This window comes from Pteropus alecto, unplaced genomic scaffold (genome assembly GCF_000325575.1).
Source record: "Pteropus alecto unplaced genomic scaffold, ASM32557v1 scaffold60, whole genome shotgun sequence".
NCBI classification, from domain to species: domain Eukaryota; kingdom Metazoa; phylum Chordata; class Mammalia; order Chiroptera; family Pteropodidae; genus Pteropus; species Pteropus alecto.
In genome coordinates, this window is record NW_006430726.1 from 1,126,144 (window position 1) to 1,137,707 (window position 11,564).

The 11,564-nt window shown below is 48.3% G+C and overlaps 1 protein-coding gene across 1 annotated transcript in view; it reads left to right on the top strand.

Annotated features, from left to right (window-relative positions):
- AGBL1 (ATP/GTP binding protein like 1) overlaps window positions 1-11,564 on the top strand; it is a 505,804-nt gene that overhangs the window by 70,472 nt on the left and 423,768 nt on the right. The window contains exons 8-13 of the mRNA XM_015593333.1: window positions 13-127; window positions 1,053-1,123; window positions 5,595-5,711; window positions 6,715-7,295; window positions 8,817-8,900; window positions 9,136-9,216. Coding sequence (XP_015448819.1) covers window positions 13-127; window positions 1,053-1,123; window positions 5,595-5,711; window positions 6,715-7,295; window positions 8,817-8,900; window positions 9,136-9,216 — 1,049 coding nt within the window. The remainder of the gene's footprint in view (window positions 1-12; window positions 128-1,052; window positions 1,124-5,594; window positions 5,712-6,714; window positions 7,296-8,816; window positions 8,901-9,135; window positions 9,217-11,564) is intronic.

Sequence of the window (11,564 nt, forward strand, 5' to 3'; positions counted from 1 at the left end):
CCGGCGCTGCAGAGCCTGAGGCGGTGCTACCCCAAGAGGCCACTTCCTTTGGTCACAGCCAGCAGTGCCAACGCCTTTCCGGTTCCTGGGGACGTCGCCTCTGAGCCTCCACGTGCTCTCGCTGAAGGTAAAGGAAGGAGGGTCACTGTGAGCTTTATGATGACGTTTTTACATTTCGGCAGTATTTCAGGAAAATGTGGGGAAAAGTAAAATCAGTTCTTTCATAGGCCGTGATTATCCAGCAAGCTAATTAGAAATACGTACAAAAAAGCAAGTTTTTCATATACAGACGGAACAAAATACCAAGCTCACTTATTTTGTCTGTAATTATTAACTGTTGCCGCGTTGCTTGATAGCTCTGAATGCCTGATCTCAGCTAATTAAACAAACAAAAAAATCTATTCACCATCCCATGATTGAGTCCCTCCACTGTACTGACCAGTTCTGGAATTCATTCACCCTAAGGGTAAAACTGAAATCAAACTTTTGCTATTTAAAACCTCATTCTAGTCATCTTAGAGCATTTGAAAGCGCGATCGCCCAATCTCCAAGATCGTTGTCAGAAGATTCTAATGCGTCCTCAGTCCATCCTCCTTCCACAAAACAGTTTCCGTGGGCAGCAACTTGCCGTCATGGCACTGAATGCATGTATGGACTTCAGTTTTAAATGCTCTCCTTTGTATCAAAGTTAGGGAGCCACCCCGTTGCTGTCTAACTTACAGCGCTTTTCGTGTGTATGTGATCTCTCATCTTCGCCGCGTGAGCAGCGCAAAGACTTCTGGGCTGGGTGGTATTTCTGCATCATTTTATTCTGCGTTCACTTTGTGTTCAGTGTGGGACAGCAGTTTAGGCTTCAGGACATGGTGCTCCCCCGTACCTGGGCACGTGATTTCGGGTACCGCTGTGCAAGCATTAGGATGTGTCGGGCTCTTGTGCACTCAGTAGCGAGCCCCTTCATTCTGAGAGGAAGAAGTACTAACCGTTGGGCGGTGAGAATTCAGTTCCGAGACAATTCCAAGCCTCACCTACTTCCCCTCTTTTTCCCCACCCAGAGGATTTCGAAGATGACAGTGATGACGAAGAAGAGGACAAAGACTCAGATTCTGAAGAGGTGAAAGAGGAAGTAGGTATACCGGCCTGCACTGCTGATTGTCTCCACATTCACCCTGCACGGTGGACAGCATCACTTGCTGTGTTCGCCTAAGACGAGTGTGAAGTTGAGGTCTGACTTTTGTCCTTCCTCCCCCGTGCCTGGCAGATAGGGATGCTCAATAAATGACAGCTACTGTCATCCATTTCCAGGTCGTTTCATCTTGGTAGGTCCAGGGCAGTGTCTAATTATAAAGTCAGAGGCTGTCCTTTAGGAAGACACTTATACCCCATCAGGTAGACACTGAACGCTTACGGTTGATGTACTTAATGTGTGAGTGACATTCAGGCAAAGAGACCATGGAAAGATCTTCCATGAAACCCTTTCCAGTAGATCGTACCTATCTCCGTAAGCCGCCCTTCCTGTTTACCCTGGCTGCACAGGACCAGTGCGTCGCACATTTCCATTTCCCTCAGAACCTGTGTGAATTTTGCTGCCAGCAGGAAAGCGATGCTCTTTGTCCTCCTTCCCATAACGACCTATGCTACAGAACAGAGATCAGCAACGTTCTGCGAAAGGTCAGATCGTAATCACTTTAGGCTCTGTGGACCACACGGTCTCTATCGCAACCCCTCAGCCTTGCCTTTGACCCCCAGAAACAGCGTACATGATACGGCACGGCCGCGTTCCAGTAAAACTTGGTTTTTAAAAACACAGCAGGACATAGGTGTACTGACTATGTCTCTAGGAAAGGGTTTCTAGACCTTGGTGCTCCAGGAGTTTTGACCAGATGGCTCTTCATCCTGGGGGCTGTTCTGTGCATTGTAGGATGTGTAGCAGCATCTCTGGTCTCTACTCACTAGGTGCCAGTAGCACCCACTCCTTTGTCCTCCAATCAGGAACCAGAAATGTCTCCCAGAAGTGCCAAATGTCCCCCGGGGTCAAAATCACCCCTGACTGAGAGACACTGCTCTAGAATAAGGGAACCTTTATGTATGAGTTATAATTCTGTCTCCATTTCCGTTGGTAGACATGAGCTCAGACAGGCCCCTTCAAGTAATAGTTCCTTAATTGTGTCATCTACAAATAAGACTAAGAAGTAAATGCTACCTTTTATGACATTCCTGGAAATGAAACCTGAATTTTAAAAACCCATCCATCCATCCATCCATCCATCCATCCATTCATTCATCCATTCATCTCTCTCTCTCCTGCCCTCCCTTCATTCCTCCTTACCCACTCTCCTACCTACCTCCACCTCGAGAGAAAGAGGCTTTTAAAGTTCTCTATCACAGCAATCACTCACTTTGCTGATGATGGTAGCAGACATAGAGGGACTATCTCTTAGCCAGGTCTCTAGGTTAAGACCGTTATTGACACTCTGGCATTCTCCGGGTTTTGTTGATAAATAGAATCATTTCTGAAGTCATCAGTAGCAAATTGGTTCTTTGCTGTAGCTTGGCAGTGCAGGCCTGCGGAGTCCTTGCCGAATTATTTGAATAATACCGTGTGCTGCTGCAGTCATTCATCAACGCCAGCCTGCCCTCCCCGCCTGCTCGCTCTGAGCATCTACTGCAGAATGTCAGTCACCCCCTGTATCTGCCGTGGAGGGGGAAGCCGCAGCCGGTGCCTCGCTTCACAGAGCACGTGGGGGGCGGGGAGCTTCCCGACATTCTCCCTAGTCCCCTCTCCGCGGATGATGGTGGGTCAGGCAGGAGTGGGATTGAAACAAATAAACAGAGCCGGCTGGGAAAGAAGCACGAGACACATTGGCGAGGGCCTGGAAACTATTCATCAGAAGCCTCGAAGCCAAGGGGATGATGATGCGTCTGTGTGCGAGCATGAGTTCTAGAGAATCAGGGGTAGAGTCTGGGCTGTAGCGGGAGCAGGGGGAACCGGTGCTCCAACACATCGGGTTTTCCTCTGTGAACCCAGCACGACTTTCTGCAAGACGTGCGGACGAGCAGCCCGAAGCATTCGTTTCAGGTCACAACTGACCCAGGCCTCTAACTGGTGGCCTTTTCATTTGCGAAGCTCAGTTAATAATCGGGACCAGTCTCTTAGACAGAGTGGTTAAAAGGGGCTTTTTATCTGGGAAGGGTCTTCAGAGTGGAAAATCGGATGCAATCTTTGGCTTAAAACTGGGACTATCAACAGAAGAGAAACTTAGCAACATGTACAGACTAGATGTTGGTCATGTTTTTTTTTTTTTTTCCCCTTCCTTTTTCATGAACGTAATCGTGAGATTTGGACCAACTCCGTGAATTTAAGCTCTCGCTTCTTTTACGCCCTTCTTCGCTTCCTCTTTCACGTCTCATCTCTCCCAGGTACTTTCCCGGATGTAACGCATGCAGGAGGCAGCGTGCGTGGGAGAGATGAACCGTTCTTAGGGTTGGTAACGTGGCTACCAAAGCAAATAAGTCATACTTTTCTTCTTGAAAGAGTTCACTGTAGTGAACTTGGGGATTCGTTCCCAGCAGAGTTCAAATCGCCTCCTTCAGAAGGGCGGTGAACGCAACTCTAAGGCTGGGAACAGCCAGTCTGGGAAGTGTCCTATTTGAGGAGGAAGGGCCGGAAAGCTTCTGGATTAGATGGTCACCGGAGTCCTAGATGGCGAAGGACTGTCTGGGCTGCTGTGAGGACACAGAAGCTGGCACGTCCCTAACTAAGTATAACTAGTATTGGTAAGAGATACAGAAGGAGGTGACAGATGGCCCGAGGGCCCGGATGTTCAGAAACCAACATCCAAAGCTTGGAGACCAGGGATGGTTTCCATTACCACTACTCTACTTTGCCATCGTACTGAGAAAGCACCCACAGACAACACACAAGTGAACGCGCCTGGCCGTGTTCCAATAAAGCTTTATTTGCAAAAACAGGCAGTGGGCCGTATTTTCCCAGCCTGCGCTCTAAAGCTAAGTCGGTGACCCGGCCACCTGTAGAATGAGTTAGGCCGCAGCTCATGGGCGACGTGGCGCTTCTCACTCCAGGTGCACCAACCTTGCCTTGTCCCGATGCTGGCCAGGTCGCGTTTCCATTGGTGTCACCCTGGGGAATGGGTGCGGCTCTAGGGGAGATGTTGGGGGCCAGGAGGAACTGGGAGATAAACCCGGAGGTAGCAGGAGTGTTGGAATCTCCAACACCAGGCTCAGACGTTTGGGCCTGGTGTGCACTGTAGGTGAAAGTATCATTAAGTCAGCCTCATGGGATCCATTTTTCTTTTCATTCGACGTTTGGAGGAGAATTGCGGAAAATGGTTGGAATATTCCACTTTCTTTTTTTCCCTGAATCAGGAACATAGACATTTATTTTCCGCATTTATTTTACTGAGGCAAGAATACTCTAGGTCTTCAGAAGTGCCGGGTTTTCCACCCTCTCTTTCATTAGGGAAACTCCATATGTGAGAGACGTGGACAGATGAAGAGACGGGACTGTTCGGTTCCTGCCGACCTTTCTCTGTGAGATTCTCCAACCTTTGGAAAGTATGGAAGTGTTTGGAGGAAGAGTCACCCTCACCATTAAACTATTATGAAATGATAACATAGAAGCAAAAATAAAGGGTCTCTAAATAGTCAACCCAAGAAAGAAAAGACCTGTGGTGATGACTCGGCCAACTTTGACGGGTACGGAGGGTACAGACCTGGCAGGAGGTTATGCACCCCTCCTCGGGGCCGGCAAGCTTGGCCTAGCGCTTCCTGTTGACTCTTGACTCCTGCGATCCGCCTCTTCCTCTCTGTGCCTCAGCGTAAGCGCATTTAAGCCGTGCCTCCTTCTGGTAACGCCTTTCCCCAAGGGTTTGCATAATGGGACCTTATTGTCATTTAGGGCTAGTTAAAGTGTTACCTCCTCAGTGAGGCTTTCTCAGGCCCCCCAATCCGAACAGCTTTCATACCCCAGTCTCAATCACAGTCACTTTACCCGCTTTCATTATTTCTGTGGGACCCATCACTGTTTGAAATTACCTTATTCGTTTGTTTATTTTCTTGTTCACTGTCTCCTTCTCTCACGAAAAGGCAGATTGCACGAGAGCGTGGACCTTCCTCTGTCCCATTGTCACTGAACCTTTATCACTTAAGAGAGTAGCTGCTCATAGTAGGTGCTCATTAAACATTTGTGAAGGACCTAAACGGCGAAGGAAGGTAGACAGATGGGTTCGGTAAATACGATTATGTTCATGAAGGTGGTGACGAGATAAATTTCCTTTGTATTCCTTTTATTGTTTCCATAGTTCATCTTCTTTTATATAAAGAATTATTTATTTATGATGAGTGCTGATACATACCGATATAAATGCTGGGGAAAGTTGTATATCTTCTTTATTTTAAAAATACGACGAGGCCCATTAAATCATCCTTCGCACATTACACTGTAATTTGGAGGCGAGGAAAGCCTGTTCCAGGTTTGTGAAGAATCATCTCCATAGCATCTCTCGATTTTTTTTCAGAGTGGCTTTCTCGGTTGTCATATGTTTCTTATTTTGATTCTTTTGAATATTCCATTGTAGGACGATGACTTGGAAACAGATGTGAACAAGCTGAGTTGCAAACCTGGTCTCGACCGACCTGAAGGGGAACTGATGCAGTATGCGGCGATGTGTCCTGAGCTCTCCTGCAGCTTCGAGGTAGGGCGTGTGCCGTGGCGCTGCTCCTTAGTGATGCCCGGCAGGTTCTCTGCAGGGTCTGGGAGGGCAAAAGGAGGTTTCCAGGTGGAAAGCATCGCTCATCACTAGCAGTCTGCTTCTGGGAGCTTTCTGAGAGAGGAACAGAAGGCCCATCAAAAATGTGCAGAAGGTGGCTGAGGGAGGGTGCGGGCGAGGGTCCCACAAGCTGACATCTAGGGTGGAAAGAGGAGGAAGGTACACATGGCTGCCTGCTGTCTGGTGGACAAGGTGCACCAAAAAAGCAAGTGAAAATTCTTCATGGTGTAGTCGTTCCCTTGTCAAAGTAGGGAAGCTGTACTAGGTAGCTTTTAAAGGTCACCAGCCTGTCGCCAGGGTCGCTTTGCCAGTAGAAATAGAAAGTGAACCTTACATGTGGTGATGTGAAGCCAGTGGCTAGTTGCTGCTGCTTCTGCTGTTACTGACACTGGTATTTTATGCCCGCCTGTTGATCTCCATTATTTGCTCCTAGTAAATCATGAATTTGGCCACATTTAATGGTGCAAGGCAAGTCACGTGCAGAAAGCAGTCACTATATTCTGTTTCACTCCAGAAAGCAGAAGGGGATGAGTGGGTAAAAATTTCAGGGAAGGAAATTTCAGTTCAGGGTAAAGAAGACTTTTTAAAGCAATCACAATGATCCTCAAATAAAAGGTACCACCTTCGGGTGCAGCGAAGACCCTGTAAATGAGGTTGTTCAAGCAGATTATAACTTGTCGAGGGTGTTGCAGAGGCATCGTGTACTGTGTAGAGTAGTATTAGACTCGCCTAAAGCCTCTTCAACATGAGTTTCTATGATTATACCAACTGTTTGACTCTTAGCCTTTCCTTGGCCAACCATGGGAAAAGCTCCCCCATTCACAGGATTTACGCTTAGTTCTGTGCTCAGAGGGTGAGGTCAGGGATAAAATTGTATTTTTTGCCTGGAAGGGGACACTGACCTGTCCTTTCTACTTTAAACCTGGAGGAACTGGAGCGCAATCCTGGAGGCGATTTGAACCCCGACGAGATGCAGCATGCCAATCACCGCCACATTCCGGCCGATGCCTCCCCAGAGCGGCATTGCTTGACTAGGGACCAAAGCTCCCGGGGACGAGAAAGAGAAGACGCAGTCCAGACTTCCCTGCTGAGCACAGTGAAGTGGGGGAGGTCCACTGGGCATCTCGCCTCCAGAAAAGGACATGGAATGAACCCATCCCAAAGCGCGCAGTCCAATGGTCCTGGGATGGATTCTTCTGGAAATGAAACCCTCGACACTCAGGCTTTTCTCAAAGAGGATGCTTGGGACATGGACACGATCTCATGCCCAAAGACGAATGCCTCCTTTCCCAATTCCACGAGATGTAGAGGACCTGTTGAAGTAATGGACAAACTTCTGCAAGCACATCCCAAGCATGTCCCCTTCCATGACCCCTACCTGTATATGGCCAAAGCCAGAGGAACCAGATCTGTGGCTGACCTCAAGACAGTGGCATTTCCTGATCTCTGGGGACACTGTCCGTCTTCCTCCCCCCAGCCCCTGTTGGAACGCAAATGTGGAATCCAAAGGTGATGGTGCTGCTGACTTGAGACCTGTAGTCTTCCTCTTCTCTAGCATTTTTGTAGGAGGAATGGTGTGGTCAATAGTTCCGCTCTCCGTAGAAAAGCGAGCATCAGTCAGGAGCATTTTAAAGGCTTTCGAGAAACTTTCGCCAAACGTACCAGCTTGATTTTGTGCTAGGACATTTCAGAACCACTGTGGGGGAGTAGGAGGCATGCGTTTCCTGAAAAAGAATCCTTTAGATGATTCAAATGCTACGCCTTACCCCATATCCACTGCAGGCCACTATGACAGAGAGAGGTAATCCAGTTTCTCCCAACACCAGTATCATTCCTTAGAGGAAGGTTCAGAAAAAACAAACGTGGAGTATTTGCGATCCCCTTTCTTGTTCACTGCAAATGGGTATCCGGTCTCTTGTTAATGAGAGGAGATGGCCAACCTTCATCCCACACTCCTGACCGTATAGAATCTGGCTTGGCTTAGAGAATAATATTCAGTATCACTTGAGGAGTATATGGGGAAAAAAATGCATTCTTTAGGGAAGAAGCACTGGGTGATGGATTATTCCCAGAATTCAGGAACGGGAGCTTTGCCTTTGGCTCAGCAAAGTGAGATTAAAATGAAAATTGCTAAAGCCAAGGGAAAAATATCATTTTCTCTGAAGAAAAAAAAAAAATTGAGTATGCATGCACTAAAGCCAATGGAGCAAAGTGTGCATACCAGAAAGTTTCATTAACTTATTTTCCATTTCATTAGCAAATCAGTGGCGGATCCCAGAAGCCACTCCCACTTGGGCTCCTGGCTGACATCTCTGTCCTCAGCCCCTGCACGTTACTTGCCATGCTCAGCTCCTGAGAGACACACTGTAGACTTTAGCTTCCCCCTGGAGAGAACGTCTTCTCTCTGAGTCCAGACCTCATGTCTACCTCCCCCTCCCCACCCCACCCCAGAGACCTGACTTAGAAATTCAGGAAGAAAAATCAGGAAGATCCCTTGGGCTTTCTTCCTTGGACTTACTTAAATCTCCCAGGTCTGAATGTTTCTCGGAAGAGTGACCTTAGTCTTTTGGAGCAGACAGCACTCAAGGGATATAAGTAACGCAAGAGCCCAAAGGCTCGTTGGAGCCTCCCCGTCCTTAGGTTGCTAATAGGCAGTAACCCTAACATCTCCCTCAAAACTGTCTCTGTCCAGAGGACCCCCTTATTCACACAGCCAGAAACCCCCAAAGCCCCTTGGCTCAGATGTTCTTGACGAAACTCCCCTTCAAGTCCAGAACCCTCTGACTAAAATCCAGCATCCCAGCCTCCTACCTTTCTCCTGCTCAGTGTCCTTTCATGTATTGATTGAGAAGAGAAGGTGGGGTAGGGGGCAGTGCTTTCCGCACTCTGTCAGCTCAAGGTCGGGGTGTTATTTAACTACTCTTTCCTATCTCTCCAGTGACTCCCTGGGCCTCTCCCGGGTGACCGTAGGCTGAGTGGAGTAAGGAGTGAGAATCAGCCTTCGAAAGGTTCCCAATTTTTCTCTTTCAGGATCAAGATAATCGAGGACATCCGGAGATTCATCCAGCCTGGTGACGTTATGAATAAAGTCGTTTTCAGCTTAGATGAGCCTTGGTAGGTGGTCTTGCGAGTCGGCGGAGGGGGGTGGGGGGTGGAAAGAGCATGGAGAGTTCTGACAGTGCCGTGGGAACAAGTGTGCCTCGTGCTGGTAATCCATTCCGGCTCCCGAAGTCAGCGTGATGACTATTTGGGTTAAAGATCGGGAAGAGAACGCTTATCTCAGAAATGTCGACACGTGCCCAAGAAGAGCAATGACTCATAGGCTCGCACGTTCCCTGTTCCATTACAGGCCCGACACGGCTTCCGGCGTGTTACGGTTCTCCTCCAAGTTCGAGTCAGGAAATCTTCGCAAAGCCATCCAAGTGCGTGAGTAAGTAAGGAGGGCCGCGGTAGCCCAAGCGAGCATGTGGGGTGACCTCTTCTCTACTCTCTGCAGTGACCTCACCTCAGTAGCTTGAAACCAGCCGTGCTGGGGGCATTTACACCATGAAAAGTGGCAGATGCTACAAATGAAGGCAGTCGGTTGGTAAACACTGACCAGCACGCCACTAGGGGACTCACCAGTTGATGTCATGGCAAGGAGGGCACCGAAAGTGGACTGTTACGCAGACCCCTGTGTTCTAAATAATGGGTTCCTATTTGGATACGAGGACACTTTGACTGGGGCGTTTGTGCTTCTACTGATGCCAGGGCTGGTTGTGTTGACACGAAAGGGTACACGGGGTCCCCTAGTCCTGTACCTTTCCGTGTCCCATAGCTGTGTCTTTAGGTGGCAAAAACCTTGGCCTTCCCTTAGAGAGAAGAGCCTTCTTGCATTCAAGGGGATGATCAGTGCCTTGTGTCCCTGCCACAACTGACCAATGAGCTCTCATTCATAGGCAAGGATTTTCTAGGCGAGGAAGTCTATGGCTGCTCAAACTAGAAGAGGGACATAAAACAGACATTTCCGGTGGCGGAGGAGATCTCTGTTCTTGCTATAATCCTTCCTACGATGGAGTGTAGACTACGTTTGCCATTTGCCAAAAGGCAAGATATAAAATCCATCTCCTGTGGGTGACCTTCTGAAAGGAACAGTCCGCGACGATCAATGGCGTGGCGGTCTCAGGCTTCGGGACCAGAAATCCAGAGCAACATCACCCCTTTCCAACCGGGAGACCGAGCATGTCGCCCAACTACGCCACGCCTTCATTTCCACACCCACAAAGAGGGGGCAGTAGGAGCAGCCACCCCAGAGGGGTCTTATGAGAGTTAGATAGCACACATGCAGCTCTTAGTCGAGAGGCTGGCCTGTGGTGAGTGCTCAGTCAACATTAGCCCTTATTCAGCGGGGCGCAGTCGCCACGCTAGAGCTCAGAACTGAGTGTTGCTCGGACCCGTTTTGTATCCACTAGGAGTCATTTCTGGAGTTTTTATTTTTTGGGGGAGAGGTAAAAGATGATCTCTCCTTCCCTCCCTCCCTCCCTCTCTCTCTCTCTCTCTCCCCGTCTCTCGTACACGGATTATTTCAAGGAAGCTCAGCACATAAAACAAGTACCCGTTGAGCTGCTTGGGCTGACAAAGGGAAAGATGATCATGCCGAGAATCCTCACCCACCTTCTTCTCTTTTCTATTTGCCGGTTCACCTTCCGCTTCTTCCTACGCTTTTATTATTCCTTCTCTCCGTGTATAATGTTCACAGGGTCCAGGAGAGCAGGCCTGCTTAGGGAACGGCAGGTGGGACAGCGATCCGTTCAGGGTGTGCCTTAGCTGCTGGCCTTGCTTGGGTCTCTCCATACATCTGCCTTTGGCCAGAGTGTAGAATCCTAAATGGATCAGTTGCGATCAGGGTGACGGTCACATGACAGCAAACAAGCCTACTTACAGGCAAGGGATTTTTATGATCGTTTTTTTGGAGAGAGCACCTTGTGGGCACAGCAGACAATTTAAGGGTCACAGACTTTCCACAATTGTTCACGTGAGCACCTCTCAGCAGGTCATGCTTTTTCCTCGTATGGCGACCTCAGCAGTTAGAGTAAGGAGTGGGAATCCATCAGTCAGCTCTACTCTGCTCTGCTATGTGTTGTCCAGAGCTCTACCTTTCCACAAATCCCACTATGGATTGCCCTTTATCATGGGTCCAGGGCAGGAGAGGATGACTATCTCAGAGCAAAAACATGGCCCTTTCGAGAAGAGCAGCTCCAGGAGCATGCCAAGGGGATGGGACAGCAATATTTTCGAAAATGAAGCACCCGAATATGTTTAAGTCAAAACTGCATTGCTAGTTCTTTTGCTAAAGCTCAGAAAATTAATTAGCTTTGGAGACAGAGTGACTGGGACGGGAAGGAAACACAAGAGGCTTTCGGGGTCCTGGAAGTGACCTGTATCTTGACCTGGGCAGTTGTCATCTGGTGTATCCAGATGAATTCGTTTAAATTTATTGAGTTTAAGATTAGTGAGCTTTCCTGCATGTATATCAATTAAGAAAGGGGAAAAAAATGAATAAACAACCAGCATAATTCACGTTTGTTGCTTTGCTGGGGATTTACATATATACATATACGTATATATAAATGTGTACGCAGTGTATTAGTTATATGTATTACATATATATTATACTAGTTAACTTTTATAAACACCACTGCATGGTTAGACACTGTTCCCACTTTCCAAATGAGAAGACTGAGGCTCAGGGGTGATGTCCAGCTTCGACCCGTAATGGCGCGTCCAACCAGATGTGCT